At 46.8% G+C, this 16,998-nt stretch overlaps 1 protein-coding gene across 2 annotated transcripts; it reads right to left on the bottom strand.

Moving 5' to 3' along the window:
• Positions 1–602: 602 nt before the first annotated feature.
• RLBP1 (retinaldehyde binding protein 1) lies at positions 603–16,670 on the bottom strand. 2 transcript variants are annotated; one of them, XR_014213430.1, is made up of 9 exons: positions 16,374–16,670; positions 14,834–14,873; positions 12,913–13,041; positions 10,779–10,983; positions 7,828–8,006; positions 6,225–6,383; positions 3,021–3,131; positions 674–1,347; positions 603–643 (listed from the first exon to the last, which is right to left on the bottom strand). XR_014213430.1 is itself a non-coding variant. In XM_082198796.1 (8 exons), exons 2-8 carry the CDS (start codon positions 14,843–14,845, stop codon positions 1,189–1,191), a joined length of 954 nt encoding a protein of 317 aa, XP_082054922.1. In that variant the 5' UTR covers positions 14,846–14,873; positions 16,374–16,670; the 3' UTR covers positions 603–1,188. The 2 variants fall into 2 exon arrangements, 1 of the variants encoding a protein (XP_082054922.1); XM_082198796.1 differs by having other exon boundaries at positions 603–1,347.
• Between the last annotated feature and the right edge of the window lie 328 nt (positions 16,671–16,998).

The raw sequence follows: 16,998 nt of genomic DNA, 5'->3' as shown, positions 1-16,998 counted from the left end.
AAGCACATTGATTGATACAAATTCCAATTAGCTATTTCTCAGTCTTTTGCTGAAGTTGCATTCAAAACGTTGAAGACATATGTTGAAGGCATGTCTCCTCTCCCAGTGGCTGCCATTTCCCCTCTTTCACCTTTTGCCCAGGAGTGATAGAGAGGGATCTCTCTCTCTGTGTGTGTGTGTGTGCGCGTGCTGTGATTCGAGGAAGTGCAGAAAACTGTCGGAATGTGGGATCACCCACAGAATCCAGCTTCCTAAGAATTTAAGCTGTTGTTAAACAACAACAGCTTTTTAGGAGCATACACTTGAACATTTTGATCAATTCCTTCTGAAATCTTTGAAGCCGGAGGAATTGCACATTAGGATTTCTAGTGGTTGGAGTATGGGGCCTTAATGCCATCTATAGGTCATGGCATGGTTGCTGGGAACACAAAGCATATAAAATAGTACAAATTTACTGAAAATATTCTGCAAAAAATTCAACCGTAAGTAATTCTCATGGGCCGCACAACTGGGCTTCTCAGAGAATTTTGGTTTCTCCAAAGCACAGAGAAACTTGCGAATGTTGCTTTTTGTGACTCACAAATGAAGAAAAACACCCTTGCTGCTGTTATTTTATTATTATTATTCTGTATTGAAAACAGTCCTTGGCTTGTGTGCTGCTGCAGTAATGGACTGTGGCTGTGCCATTTGCACTGCCTTTGTGACAGCTTTGTCTGTTTCCTCTTTCCTTAGCCACTTGTCCCCAAATCCAGTGACACCTGGGCTCTAAAATACATAGCTATATATGGGTGCACACTTTCTCCCCACCATATTAGGGCAAGCCAGTAAATCTATGAAGGCACATCTCAACTACTTGACTACCTGGGTGCTTGGTCAACAAAGCTTGTACTGCCTCATCTAGAATGTCCCCACCACAGACCATCTCTCTTTCTCCTTCCTTCCCCCTCTCTTTCATTCCGCTTGCTTGTTTTTCCTGGGTGGGGGTGAGGTAATAAAAGGAAAAAGGACTATTCTTGAGAGAAATGGCAGGGGACTTTTCATTGCTCTACTGCCATCTGGTGACAAAGAATGAGAGAGAGTGGCAAAGCAATGTACACCCAGATTTTATGGCCACGACAGATCTTTCAACCAATGCTATGTTTAACAGGATGGCTGGGGGACAACTCTGCGCCCTATCTTCTATGCTATTTAAAGAGCTGTGTCTTCAGCATCAGGTCGGGTCCCAAAAAGCAGCTCCGCAGTGACTTTGCCATCGTATTTGGGCAGATTGCCCCCAAAATCTGCTGGCAGGATATCGGCATCGATCTCTCGGTAGAAGGTGTCGAGTTCGTCGCCATGCACAAACACCTGAGTGTGAAAAGGAAGGCAGAAAGGTTGAGCTGAGAGATGCTGTGTAACTGGGGGCAGAGCTCAGCTATTTGAGCTATTATGTGATATATAACAGGGGACGCGGGTGGCGCTGTGGGTTATACCACAGAGCCTAGGACTTGCCGATCAGAAGGTCGGCAGTTCGAATCCCCGCAATTGGGTGAGCTCCCATTGCTTGGTCCCTGCTCCTGCCAACATAGCAGTTCGAATGCACCTCAAAGGGCAAGTAGATAAATAGGTACCACTCCAGCAGGAAAGTAAATGGCATTTCTGTGCACTGCTCTGGTTTGCCAGAAGCGGCTTAGTCATGCTGGCCACATGACCCGGAAGCTGTACGCCGGCTCCCTCGGCCAATAAAGCGAGATGAGCGCCGCAACCCCAGAGTCGGCCACAACTAGACCTAATGGTCAGGGGTCCCTTTACTTTACTTATGATAATATATGTATGATAATATATGTATGATTTGAAATATATGTTTAAAATAACCTTGGCTAAAAACAACAACCTGAAGCTTTCCTTTTAGGAATTATAGGTGCTGAAATCCCAAGGGAGCAGAAAAGACTATGTAAGCGACCACAGCTGAGCAGGTGTTATTGGCCCAGAGATGGAAAGAAGATAAAGTCTTCTACCAGAGAAGAATGGCAGATGAAGTTGATGGACTATGCCAAATTGGCTAAAATGATCGGAAAAATCAGGAAGACCAAAAATTTAATAAGGAATGGGGGAAATTCATAACTTATCTTAAGGACCATTGTAAACAGCTAAAATCGTTAGCAGGATTGGAATACCACTTGTAGCTTAATGGTGAATTTTGGACACAATGGAGAGGGGTAAAGGTTTGGATCATCATAAAAGATGCAGGAGGAAATGATTAACAATAGGACCCACAAAGGGGAGGAGGGAAGTCCAGGAGGTTCCTTGGAATCTTGCTTTTATGTTCTATGTTCGATATATGACTAAAATTTTAATCTGAAAAACCAAATAAAGTATGTATGTATGTATGTATGTATGTATAAAAAAGAGATTCTCAGCTATCATTTCAAAAGCGAAACATGTTTCTAGCCCATATGACTGAGTGGCTGGTTATAATATCTACAAGTGATGCAAAATCGTAACACCAGGCGTTTGCTACCCTTGCAAGCAGCAGCTATGTGTGGGGAAACCTTTGGCCCTCCAGATGTTGCTGTACTACAGCTCCCATCATCCCTGACCATTGACCGTGCTAGCTGGGGCTGATAGGAGTTGCAGGCAGTGTGGCGTAGCAGTTAGCGTGTCAGGCTAGAATGTGGGAGACCAGGGTTCAAATCCCCACTGGGCCATGATGCTCCCTGGGTAGGGGTGACCTGGATCAGTCCCTGCCTCTCGGCCTACCTTACATAACAGGGTGGTTGTGGGGATTAAATGAGGAGGGGAAGAACCATGTACACCACCTTTTGCTTGTGGAGAAACATGTGAGATACGAAAGTTATTGTTTTATCAATAATAGATCAGCAGCAACTGCAGGGCCAAAAGGTCTCCACGCCTGCAGTTCCTGGCAGAAGATGCCCAATCCCAGTAACATCTTATTTCTGCCCTGGCATGCTTGCATTCCTTGACTGACAATGCTGTATTCGTCTTCTCATTGCTCCTTACCCTTCTGTGGCATAACTCACCCTTTCCAGCAGTTTGTTTTTCAGGAACGGTTTCACCACGTTGTAGGTTGTGGTGAAGTACCACGGCTGGTGGATGAAGTGGACGGCCTTGAAACGAGCTGGGAAAGAATCCTAGGGATTTCAAAAAAGAGCACATGGTTAAGGCAACCAGCCGCAAAAAAAGAATAATACAGTGGTACCTCTGGTTGCAAACGGGATCCATTCGCAACATGAGCAGAACACAACCTGTGTCTGCATGTGCCGCGATTTGCTGCTTCTGCGAATGTGCATGACATCATTTTGCACGTCTGCGCATGCGCGAGCAGCGAAACCCGGAAGTAACCCTTTCTGGCACTTCTGGGTCACTGCAGGACGCAACCTGAAAACACGCAACCTGAAGCAAACATAACATGAGGTATGACTGTAGTGCAAAGGTGAGACAGAGCAGCTAGGCAGAGGGGACTTTTATTGCTTCAAAAGCCTGATTTCCCCTTTTTGGATGGGTGGAGGAAGCGAAGCAGTTCCAGTAAACCACCACTAAGGGCTGTGTTCTTTGTATGGATGTAAAGGGCAGGGATGAAGCACTTTGTGTCCAGGGGCCAAATATTCCATCCAGCGTTTTGGACTCTTTGGACAGTCATACCCCTCACTCAAGCACTTTTTCCCCTGGCTTGAATGTGTCTCTGAACTGTGATAATGGCTGTGTAGACACCATGAATTTAAAGCACATTTTCCCGCCAAGAAATCCTGGGAACTAGTTTTGCTATGGATCCCGGCAACTGTAGCTCTGTGAGGGGTAAAACTACAGCTCCCAGGATTCTTGGGGACGGCGTACAGTGGTACCTCAGGTTAAGAACTTAATTCATTCTGGAGATCCGTTCTTAACCCGAAACTCTTCTTAACCTAAGGTACCACTTTAGCTAATGGGGCTTCCTGCTGCTGCTGCGCCGCCGGCGTGTGATTTCTGTTCTCACCCTGAAGCAAAGTTCTTAACCCAAGGTACTATTTCTGGGTTAGCAGAGACTGTAACCTGAAGTGTCTGTAACCTGAAGCGTCTGTAACCTGAGGTACCACTGTACTTCTAATCTCTGGTCTGTACACACAACATCTCTTGCTTGATGGGATGTAGGGTGGAAATGGGAAGGGTGTCAACTGTTGGGTGGCTGGAATGTGCAAAAAGTTAGAGTTTTCATCCATCATAGAATTGTAGAATTGGAAGAGGCCCCAAGAGTCATATAATTCAACCCCCTGCAATGCAGGAATCTCAGCTAAAGCATCCATGAGAGAAACAGCAATCTGGAAGACCAGAGGAAATACTTCACACATTTTTGAGCTAAAGGGCAAAAGTGTTCAGGGGTCAGCAAACTTTTTCAGCAGGGGGCCGGTCCACTGTCCCTCAGACCTTGTGGGGAGCTGGACTATATTTTTTGTGTGTGGGGGGGTGAATGAATTCCTATGCCCCACAAATAACCCAGAGATGCATTTTAAATAAAAGGACACAATCTACTCATGTAAAAACATGCTGATTCCCGGACTGTCCGCAGGCCAGATTTGGAGGGCGATTGGGCCGGATCCGGCCCCCAGGCCTTAGTTTGCCTACCTATGGTTTAGGTACAAAACCAGTCCATGTTCTTTTCCTTTTTGTTAAAATGCGGGGAGGACAGTTCATCCGGCGGTAAGGAGGGGCATCTGCCTCCCCTTGCCCTCTCCATCCACTCCCAAAACTCTGCCTGAAGCCCTGATTCCTCTCCTTGAGTAACACCAATGCATGTGTGGGATGATCATTTACTTCTTTCCGCGATGACTTGCCTCGCCTTATCTGACCCTCCTTTGCTCAAGAAGCAGCCACGCGGCACAGCTGCAACTCCCTGCTTGGCGCCCATCCACAGGATCGTGCCCTTCCCCAAGCCGCTCAGAGAGACACTGGCCAGGTGAGGCTCCAACCAGGTATTGGCACCTGGGGAGCACCGGGCACCTAGTGCTCTCGTGCCTCTGGCCTTGTCTACCACTGGCATGCAGTCCCTGGGAGGTTTCCCATAATAGGATGCAGCGCATGGGTTCAAAAAGCACCACCACCAAGTATAGGACATAGGAAGATATGTTCCTTTGACCGTGCTTTAGATGCCTCTACCTTCTCCTTAACAGGAACTGTTCACTATCGCGTTCCTGGCTTTTTAGTTCATTCTTTTAGCCAGATCTGGGTGCTTTCCTGTTACAGATCTCTTCTCCCGCCTGAAATTTAGCTAAAGGGCCAAATCTCACCATCACGCTCATCAGATTGATAAGTGATGACTTGCATGGGGCCGTGAAGGACCATAACCCTTTCTCTCCAGCACCTCAAATGTTCCTGTGAATGTTTCTGGTTGTGGCTACATCATCTTTTTGTTCCCGTTCCGAGCACCAATAAGCAGCAGACTTTCATCACTCAGTTGCCTACATGCCTACATAGAGAAAGTACCGTATTTTTCGTTCTATAAGACACACTTTTCCCCCTCCAAAAATTAAGTGGAAATGTGTGTGCATCTTATGGAGCGAATGCAGGCTCCGTGGCTTCAGCAAAAGCAACGCGAAGCCTCCGAAGCACAGCAGGAACGCTCCCGCCGTGCTCCCCAGGCTTTGTGTTGCTTTCGCTGAAGCCTGGAGAGCGAGAGGGGTCGGTGCGCACTGATCCCTCTTGCTCTCCTGGCTTCGCTTTGCTGGAGAGGTGCTGCGCAGCTTTCCCTCTCTGCGCAGCGCCCCTTCAGCGAAGCGGGAGGAGAAATGGAAGGGGCTCCATTTCTCCTGCCGCTTCGCTGAAGGAGCGCTGCGCAGAGAGGGAGAGAATTATTTATTTTTTTGTTCTCCCCCTCTAGAACTAGGAGCGTCCTATGGTTGGGTGCGTCCTATAGAGTGAAAAATATGGTACTTCGTAGGCGAAAGGACTTTGGCTGCAGTGGCAAGCTGGTGAGAAGGAAATTGCTGCCACCTGAATGAGTTTTGCATGGGGGAATATACTGTACAGGGGCAAGGCTGTAGATTGGACAAGAGTCGAAATCAGTAGAAGGCAGCTTCCTATGTTTCTACAAAGGAACTGTCCAGGGTTGGTTGACATCATTGATGACACACAATGGTCATGTGATATGCTGCTTGCCCCCTGGTTCTAGGAATGCCTCTTGCATAACTGGTAATCTATGGGGTCCAGGTTGTCTTCACTGCTTTCTAGGGAGGGCAGTGAGGCAGACTCACCTGCAGCATGTCCACCATTTTCTTCAGTTCGGATGGTTTAATGCCAGAGGCCTGCTGCATGGTGAACCCATTAAAGTTCTCAATGATGCAGAAGCCATTGATTTGCGTCTCCTCGTTCTCTAGCAGCTTCTCTAGGATCACACAGTAGGCGCGAAGAATCTGGATCAAAACACATGGAGACAGGAGCTTATGTCCAGAACTCTGGCCAAGTTGATGGATTTCCTTCCTCCCATGCCCTGGGAAACAGGCCACCTTTCTGTACGTTGCTGCTGAAGTCAGTATTTATTTTGTTAATTAAATTTCTATGCCTCCTTTCACCCGAGGATCACAGGGCAGTTTACAATAGAAAAACACAAACAAACAAACAAACTAACAATAACAATAACAACATAGTAACAAACAAAAACAATACCCACCCCCCAAAGTCCAAATGGTGCTCCACCTTGCAAAATGCAGAGCAGATGTGGAGAAACTTTGCCCCTCCAGCTGGGGGCAGAGTTCAGCTATCTGAGATTCTCAGCTTTCATTTAAAAAGCTAAGTATGTTTCTAGCCCATATGACTGAGTGGTTGAGATATCTACGGTAACCTTAAAAAACAGTCAACAACTGATGCAAAAGCATCACACTAGGAGTTTGCAACCCCTGCAAGCCCCAGCCACGTGTGAGAAACCTTTAGCCCTCCAGATGTTGCTGAATTTAGCACTTGCATTGTCCCCAGCTGTTGGCCATGCTTGGTGGTGCTATTGAGAATTCAGCAACATCTAGAGGACCAAAGGTTCCCCACGCCTGTCCCTAAAGACCCTGAAACACCTTGATGAGAAACAGTAGCTTGCAGCAGGAATGGAAATGTTCTTGTATCGATGGTTGTTTTCCCTTGGGGATAATCTTTCAGGAGCACCCTTGCACTAGCGAGAGGTGCTCCCTCCTTGTCTAGACAGTCACCAGAGGCAAGACTGCCCTTGCTAGAGGGCTGAAATAGTTGCGAGAGGGCTTCCACCACCACCACCTTCCATTGCTCCAGGAGTCGGATTCGAACACAAATAGAAAATAGTCCTGCACAGATATGAAGCACCGATCACATCAGGCTATTGTTCACTACCAAGCATCCCAAACCAGGAGGTGGGTCAAATATACAAGAAAAGAATGAGACATTCTGGTGTCTTATTTAGTTGCTGTGTATGCTTGTACAAACTTCCACACTTTACTCTCCAGGTGCCATTGAACTCCCAACTCACATCAGCTCCAACGAGCATGGCTAGTGGTCAGGGATGGTGGGAGATGCAGTCCAGGGCTGGAGAACCTCAGACCTGGGGCCAGTTGTGGCCCTCTGGGTTTCTCTTCCTGGCCCATGGAACTCTGCAAAGGCCACACCCATCACTAACCCACCACTGGCCCCACTTCCACCCCACCACTGGCCCTTGGAAGGTTGGCTAGAAGGGAATGTGCCCCTCGTGGTGGAAAAGGTCCCCCACTCGCTATTGTAGCTCAGTAACATACAGAGGCCACAAGTTACCCCCCCCCCAGTGGTAAGCATTGGTAGTTTAATAGTGGGGGGGGGAGCACAGGTGCTTGCAGTGTAGGACCTCTGCTCAGAGATGCTCACCTCATCAAAGGTGATCTCCTCGTAATCCCAGTTCTCAATGTTGAACAGCAGCACCACCCGTCCATACTTGTCCCTGTTGGCCAAGATGCCTGGGTAGCCAGCCTCAATGGTGCTGCGCACAGCCTCGGGAGTCAGGTTTTCAAAGAGCTCTGGATACTGCTGGCGGAAGTTGACATAACCTGGTGTGAGGGGGAAGAAAGATGGAAATGATGAGCGTGGGAAGAGAGACTGAAGCACTGAGCTAGATTAGGAATGGGTGAAGCTGTGGCCCTCCTGATGATGATGTTTTATTATTTATACTCCACCCATCTGGCTGGGTTTTGCCAGCCACTCTGGGTGGCTTCCAGCTCATATAAAAACATAATAAAACATAATAAAAAATCATCCCCAGCTAGCATGGCCAATGGTCAGGGATGATGGAAGGCCCACTAGTTCCCCATCCTTGCAAGGAGGCTGTGTGCTTAAATGGTGGGGCTATCAGGGCAGAATTTCAGGTCAGAAGCTCAGGACCTCACTTGGCAGAAGGAGGAGGGTCAGCTAACATAGCAGTGATGTCTCATCACATATTGAGGTAAGTAATGAAACCAGGCAAAGATCTCAAAGGAAGGTCAGTCGCTTGGTGGTAATGTGTCTGCTTTGCCTGCAGAAGGTTACAGGTTCAATGCTCGACAGCTCCTGGTAGGTCTGAGAAAGAACCCTGGAGAGCTGCTGCCAGTCAGGGTAGACTAGGGTGAGGGAAACTATGGAAGTTTTGCAGTCAAATCTAACAATGCATATTTTTGCTAGTTGGCACATGAAGGGGTTAAGACCATAGAGCTGTGTTGCTGATAAGCAGACTCAGACCATAGAAATGTAATTGGTAGAGAATGCTCTGTGTGATGTCATTAACCCTCCTCTCCTGGGAGCAAATAAGTATTTCCTGTTCCTTTCCCCTCCCCCTCTCTCTTCAACTAGCTATGGGAGCAACCATCTCTCCACTTGTTCCTGTATAAGGCACATGCCTGAAGTTGTTTTGGCTGTAAATACAAGTATTTTACCTGCATTAGTTTTTACTTCTGTTGCTGGTAAGGATAAATGCTTGACTGTGAGTAAACTATACATTTTAAACTTGCTTTTCAGTTTGGAGCCTGTTTCTTTGATAAACAGGGAAACAAAAGGGAGACATCAGCCTAACGACTAATTTCTGTGCTTCCAATTATACTTGCTCAGATGGGAGTTATAAACTCCACTGAGAGGGCTTTCTCTCGTGGGAATATCTGCAAAAGCCCTGTATTTTGGAAAAAGGCTTGTAGCCCCATTTTCTCTTTGTCTCAACCCACACACATGGGCCTGCAGAGGGATCAAAGATAGTTAATGCATCCCCTCACCTACCTAATAAAACCCATCAGTAACCAGTGCGTTTCTGATGTTGTTGGACTCCATCTCCCATCAACCCAACATGGCCAATGATCAGTGATGAAGGGATCTGTAATCCAACACTGAGGGATGGGGAGGACAGGTTCCCCATTCCTGGTACAGACAGTACTGAGCTAGATGGACCAAACATATCACTCAATACAAGGCAGCTTCCGATAAGCCCACTCCCACTGCCCCCCCCATAATACCATGAAGTGCAAACTCTGGAATGTACTTGGGACAGTACTTGGGATGCGGGTGGTGCTGTGGGTTAAACCACAGAGCCTAGGGCTTGCTGATCAGAAGGTTGGTGGTTCGAATCCCCATGATGGGGTGAGCTCCTGTTGTTTGGTCCCTGCTCCTGCCAACCTAGCAGTTCAAAAGCACGTCAGAGTGCAAATATATAAATCGGTACCGCTCTGGCAGGAAGGTAAACGGTGTTTCCGTGCGCTGCTCTGGTTCACCAGAAGCGGCTTAGTCATGCTGGCCACATGACCCGGAAGCTGTACGCCGGCTCCCTCAGCCAATAAAGCGAGATGAGCACTGCAACCCCAGAGTCGGTCATGACTGGACCTAATGGTCAGGGGTCCCTTTACCTTTACCTTTTACCACAGTACTTAAAACTTGTTGCTTCAGGACTCAGGAACCTAACTAGGTTTATTTATTTTTTCATCCCCCACCCGCCCATCTACATTCCTTCTCAGTAAAAACTAAATCATTCTGCCTCCTTATTTTTCTCATGCTTGTTTACCAACAAGTGGATGATCAACCCAGATTTCCATTCTGCAGGGGGCAGGAATAGCAGGGGTAGTAACTTGTTTCACTTGTTTCCTGTTAAGAGCCATCAGGCGTGAAATGGGGACGCTTAGCTTGGGGTGGTTAAATAAAAACGGGCAAAAATCCTCCCCTTGTTCCTCATCTCCGTCGCTTGTTTTGTTAATTACTGCCCTGTTGCATAAACAAAGGGAGCTCTGAAATAGAGCCAAGCAAATATTTTTCTTCTTCTCCAGCATAATCTCTCCAGTTTGCCAGTAAAATCCCTCTCAGAGAGAGAAAGGGGGGGGGGGACACACAATACAGTGGTACCTCAGGTTAAGTACTTAATTCGTTCCAGAGGTCCATTCTTAACCTGAAACTGTTCTTAACCTGAAGCACCACTTTAGCTAATGGGACCTCCTGCTGCTGCCATGCCGCCGGAGCCCGATTTCTGTTCTTATCCTGAAGCAAAGTTCTTAACATGAAACACTATTTCTGGGTTAGCGGAGTCTGTAACCTGAAGCGTATGTAACCTGAAGCGTATGTAACCTGAGGTACCACTATAAGGTAACAATACACAGCGGAAGCACCCAAACGGAGAAAAACCTCTTCCTACAACCTAACTTTGGGTTTTGCTGGCAATTAAAGGTGTTGCCCCCGCACTCCTCCTTTTTTCTTTTTAATAGGCTAGATAAATAAGCCAATATCACCTGCCCACTCCCTATGCTATCCTAAGGAAGGATGACTACAGCATACCAACAAGATTTGACTGGGTCTGTTTGCATGCCAAAAATCCCCACCTTTAATCAGGTCATAAGACCTGCTGATGTCAAATTTACGGGCTCGGATGAAACGCAGGAAGAAAGCATCATCTTTTCCTTTCACTTTCTCAGCCACCACCTTGCAGATGTCCTCTCCTCCTTTGGCTTTCTCCTGCACCAGTTCCCGCAGCTCTTTCACAGCCAGCTCGCGCTTCTCCAGGGTCTCGTTCAGTTCGTCCTTGGCCTGTGGAGGAGAAGAGAAGCCGGACAGTGTCTCAATGGTAGAAGATGTCACAGGAATGGGACAATACCTGTTTTCCCATCTCTCCCACGCAAAATAGCACTTGTGTGCTCATATTCATGGAAGTGTTCTCCTAAACAGAAACATGTTCGCTAGCTGTGGCCATTGGTCTCATGATACCGTATCTGGCATGGCCCTCGGTGCTCAACCAGTTATTTGTTCTTGCCCTAAACCTAATGCTGTAGGTTTCAAAATTCCTTCTATCGCTGAGCCCTATTCTATATCAACTTGTCTTCTAAGCAACACCAGAACATCTGCCATACAAGCCCAGAACACAGCAAAGGATTCTGGCCTATGTTGTTAATATTTCTATGGAGTGTCGGCCAGGTCTGTTGACTATCACCATTGCTCCCTGAAACCAGAGTATATATAGAACACACCTAGCATTCCACTTGTGGTTGTACTATTCTGGAAGAAAATTGGTGGCAGTGAACTAAAATGGCTTTTGTCTGATATTGCTAGGCAACTCACTGAGGAGCCACCAAAGGAAATACTTTTGCAGACAACTGTCCCAATGTATTTTGGCATACCAAGCAGTAAAATAGCAAGAGGCTCAGTGGTTTAGACCACAGTGCCACCCGCGTCCCCAGTGAAGGAGACTATAATGTGATTGATAGCACTTCCACCAAATAAGTATATTGACCCTTAGATATGCCTACAGGACTCCTGTGAAGGCTATATAAATTATGTTGGTATACAGATTCCAATCATTTCAGGCCCTGTGCATTATATTTATTGTCAAACGATCAATGTGAGCTTAGAAAAATATCTTCCAAAAATACCTTCCAATCAGCAATGTGAGCTTGGAAAAATTTCTTCCAAAAATGCTTTCTGATCAGCAAGCCCAAGAGGTTCAGTTGTTTAGACCACAGCGCCACCCACGTCCCTGGCATTCACAAATAATCCCTTGGCAACCTCAAAAGTAAGGTGAGTGTGACCAAAAAAACCATGCACTGAGCGCCCTGAGCACTTCCTCTCCCCTTTGATCATTTTCATAACGCAATTTATTTTCTCATTAATTGATGGAGAATGGTAAAAATGCAAGAGTGGGATTTTCAGCACAGCAGTAGGAAACCCTGAGAAAGACATGGCTTTGGTCTGACCTAACAGGACTTATGCTCTTAATTAGCGACTTCTGCCTTTGATACAATTGTATGTAGGAAATTAAACAATGGACACATTGCAGCCCTTTGATGATTCTTGCATAAAGCAGCCACCACACTGGGCCTCCCTGTAGCATTGTCTCTGCCTCTACATCAATGGCAGCATCAAACCTGGAGTGCCATTTTTCCAACCTTCTCCCTTAGCTCTTTGTGCTTTTCAAGGGAGAACAAGGTAACCGCCGTAACAACTGTTGGGACTGCCAGTGATGGACCGGGGCTGTGGTTCATCTCTGTGGCTCAGAGCCTAGCAGAAGCCCTGGTGGACCCAGGACGCATGTGTGTCTGTGTGTGTTCCTCTTTGTCTTCCCCCCTGCTATGACCCTCTGGTCTCCACTGAATATTACATGACATGAACAGAGGCGTACTGGTTAAATTGCAGTGGAACAGCCATGCAAAACATGGGCAAACTTCAAAGAAGGGTCCCTGATACAGGCCTTGAAGGATTCTTAGCTAGCCCTGTTGGCAGGGAGACGAGGCATAAAAATTCAGTTTCTGTTTTCTCAGGTAAGGCAACAGTCTCACAATGGACCACCACTCATCTTGACATCACTAAAACCTCTTGTTCTCTCTCTCACACACAGCTACGTAAGTAGTTAGTTTTTGAAAGGTTAATTAGCCACGTTGAGCTCCATGAACAGGCCACCCTCTGGAATCATTAACAGCTCTCAGTCTTTGGCCTTCCCTCTCCACCCTGCCCAGCGATGCTCACCTTTTGCAAGGTATAGTCAGGGATTTTCTCACACTTCCCAAAGACGCGGCCATGGTCCTTGGTGGTCAGCCTCTCGAGTTTGGAACGCAAGGCTTGCTCCTCCTCAGAAACGATCCTGAATGTGCCAGTCTAGGGGTGAAAGCACAAGGGGGAAATGAACTCCTGACTTAAAACATCCCCATCATGTCAACTGCTCATGCAAGAACTGACAAAACTTGCATAATACTTGGCACCCTATGTAAAAAATATTGACTCTAAAAGGAGAAGACCTGTGAATATTTTTGCAGCAGGGTCCTTACAGTACTGTATCATAATAATAATAATAATAATAATAATAAATATTTGTACCCTGCCCATCTGACTGGGTTTCCCCAGCCATTCTGGCCAGCTTCCAGCATATACAAAAACATATCAAAACATTAAACGTTAAAAACTTCCCTATACAGGGCTGCCTTCAGATGTCTTCTAAAGGTGGACCCAATCAGCATGAAAGGAGAGTTTTTTCACCACTGTACACCCAAAGCAGAACATTTAGGAACTGAAAACATAGTGTTTTCTCTTTCCAGAGTTTGGTGCCCAAGTTCTGTTAAGTACAATCGAACTTCATGGAAGACACAGCGTAAGACACTCAGAAAGAAGATAGTGGAGCATTCCAAATCATTTTTGCCCATGTACCCGCACAGAAAATTGTCGATCTATCTGAAAGGCAACTCATGGAGATTTGAATTGATCGTTGCAATGCATCCTTAATTATTATTATTATTGTGTAACATTACTATATAAACTTAGAAGGCTGCATAATGTTTGAAGGGGTGTGACTGACAGGGGAGATGGGTTTAACTATCATGACCCTGCGTGACTGAATTTGCCACTACACTACTGGCTGTAGATCAGTGGCAAAGTGCGTACTTTGCATCTAGAAGGTTTTGGGCACAATCCAGGGACTGGTGGCAGGGTGACGATGAGTGGTCAGAGGAAGAAGAGGGAGAAGACTGGGAGGAGGAGGTGTCAGAAGTAGAAGAGGTAACAGGGTTTAGTGAGCAGGGGAAATCTGTGGCAGATAGAAGTACAGAATTGGAAGCAGGGGTGGATGCAGAGAGGAGGGAGGCCAAGAGGCAGAGATGAGTCAGGCTGGGTGTCTTCTCCTCCTGCTGTGACAAGCTCCACTGCCCCCTTGTCTCCCAGGATTAGAAGAGGTGTGAAGAGGGAGGAGCAGAGACAGGCACATCGGTGGAGTCTCAGATTGCTTGGCAAAGAGCTGAGGAAGGTGGAGATTTAGGCAACTGCCTCATAGGGGCAAAACCCACTGAGAAGAGTCGCTGTCCTCATTAGGCCTGGCATTCCTGGGCAGGTCTTATTTCTTCTGAATCACTTACTCTGTGTGATTTATTCCTGATACCTGCTCCTGACATTATGCATCTTAGAGACAGAGCTCCCCAGTTGCCTGTTTCTGTTCATCTACCTTTTCCTTTCATCTGGGCTGAAGCAAGACAGAAGCAGGTGTTTATTGTGGGCTCAACGCTGCTCACAAATGTAAGGTTTTTGCAGTGTGCCCACGCAATGGCATCAGCATAAAAATGCCATTCCAGATTTGCCCTATCCATGGAATATCTTTCCATTGCTTTGGATGGGCTAAGATGCTTTGGAAGGGCTTTCCCCCAAAACTGCAGCATATAAATATTCAACAACATTTTCACATGGTAGGCAGATTCCTGGATGCAGCCACTATTTGTCCCATGTGGCAAAGCCAAAGTGACATTGTCATCAGCGCTGGTCTCAGCATTGGTAGCGGCCTGAGGGTGTAGAAGACTGATGCTAGCCCTGCTGAGAGCAGAGATGAATCAAGATCTCCTTAATCTAAGCCCGGTTACAATCAGGAAAGGGGAACAAATGGAATGGAACAAACAGGATCTGTACTCACCACTGAAGTCATGTTGTCGTTTTCCTAATCCACGCAACCACTGAAAAGAGAGAATGAGGATTGTCAGGCTAACATCACCAGGAGGCAACACACTGACACCTGTTGCAGTTCACTCTCTGGTCCAGAGAGAGCTGGCAACTTTCCGCAGCTGAGGATCCTTCAGAATCCCAAGCCCGCCTTGAGGGTTCTAGAGGAGACCTAGTGAGGCTGTCTGCAGGAAGTCCCAGCCTCTTCTCATTACCAGGAACTTAATTTTCAGAGAACATTGCTGGGCTGCCTCCTTTAATTATGTCTTATACAGTCCCCAAAGTTTACTTTCTCTCTTAGGTTGCTAAAGGCTTCCAGCTGCTAGCCTTTGTTGGTTGTGGAACTTCCCAATTATATGGCTTTTACCACTCCTTCTGTTTGTTTGAGTCTTTATCTACTGATAAGGGTGGGGCCAATATCCCTATCCTATCACCACGTCAGCTAATGTCCTGATTGCCTTTGTTTATCCTTGGCCATAATGAGTATACGAGTACAAGACTAGCTAGCAGGACCAGTAGTCAGGGATGATGGGACATACAGGAAGTCCTATTAAACTTGGTGGCAGTAAACATGCATTGGAACTGGCTTTTTTTGCCTTGTTTCAGTGCCAGCGCAATATGCAGAACGTCTTGGGTCCACTCCCTGACATCTCCAGTTAGCAAGGGATGGGAGAGATCAATTTCTGCCCTGGAGAGCACCTGCCTGTCAGACTTGGCAGTGAAGGGCCAGATGAACAAAGGATATGCCCTGGTATAATGCAGCTTTTAAGTTCCTGTGTTCATAGATGGGTTTGCTACATACGAGACTACATGAACAGGCTGCCGGTAACTTGTTGCACAAGATTGTGTGATCTCTTGCACCACGAGTTTCTGCTAGTGCAACTGTTGCACTGGAGAGATAGCACAGGACAGGATAGTACGCACCCCGGAAATGATCTCTTTCACTTCTGCCTTCTGGAAGAAGGTATAGGGTTATAAAGGCCAGGACTAGCCGCCTGAGAAACAGTTTCTACACAAATGCTATTCTGGTTCTAAACACAGCATAAGGAATCTCTATAGTATATTGTATTTTAAAATGGGGTTTCAGAGTTTTTAGGGGGTTTTGAACGTTTTATGTAGTTTTTCAGTTTCATTGTTCTGTATGGGACAATGACAATAAAGATATCGTATCGTATCGTATTGATTCCTCCGTTGTGCAACACTGAAACCCGTCCATCTGCTAGCTCAGCAGCCCTGGACACAGCTCACAGAGTTCGAACGGGTACATAGCGGTTGTCTAGTCCAACCCCATGCAATGCCGAATCTGCAATATAGGGTTCCAAGCAGAGAATCCCTGACATGTAGACATCTAGTCCTTGCTGAAACACATCCAGTTGTTTTTAATGGCTGGGCTGCGTTTGCTGTGATTTGAAGCAGTATTAAACCTGCAGTACCCATACTCTCCCAACCAACAGTAACAAGAAGGGTTGCAGCGGCAGAATCTAAGCTGAAAAAAGGAATCTCGAAATACTCACCAGGGAGGTGAAACAGTTCCAAGAAGGTCAGTGTGCAATCCAGGCAGAATCACCGTAGTGAATAAATTGAACATGCAACAGGCAGCAAAGAATTGAGAAAAGGCTGAAGTGCAACAAGAGGAAACCCAGGCAAAAGCTTTGTAGAGTCACCGGGCTGGGATTAGACCATCACAAGGCATCGCTCGCAAGAGCTCTCTAATTAGGTCAGCACAAACCAGGCGAGGGACCCCATTAAAAAATTACAAAAGGCCGGCGAGGAGGGGGCGGGGGAGAGAGAGAGCAAGTGGTCTTGGCTCACAGAAGTTCATGGCAGGGAGGCTGGCAGCATTCTGGGGCCGATTAGCCAAGTATAAAAGCTTCTTATTGTATAACTGGGCCACACTCATTAGTGTAACATGCAGGGTGGAAGGAAGGGCTTTGGGGGACATTGCAGAGGGAGGGAAGGAGGGAAGGAGGGAAGAGGGTCCATAACTTCAGCGGGGAAGGGCTGTAGCTCAGGAGCAGAGCACATGTTTTGCATGCAGAAGGTCGCAGGTTCAATCCCTGGCATCTCTAGTTAAGCAAAAGTGGGAAAGGCTTCTGCTTTGGAGAGCCAATGTCTGCCAGGATGTCCACCAGCCTAGAT

Source organism: Podarcis vaucheri, assembly GCF_965113315.1.
Source record: "Podarcis vaucheri genome assembly, chromosome: 14".
Taxonomy (NCBI): Eukaryota; Metazoa; Chordata; class Lepidosauria; order Squamata; family Lacertidae; genus Podarcis; species Podarcis vaucheri.
This window is presented reverse-complemented; position numbering and strand designations above follow the sequence as displayed.

Coding starts and splice junctions, on each gene's coding strand:
- RLBP1 (XM_082198796.1), bottom strand. Junction 8,007..10,778: donor GTCTTATGACCTGATTAAAG/GTGGGGATTTTT, acceptor CCCTCACACCAG/GTTATGTCAACTTCCGCCAG. Junction 6,384..7,827: donor AGGAGATCACCTTTGATGAG/GTGAGCATCTCT, acceptor GTTTTGATCCAG/ATTCTTCGCGCCTACTGTGT.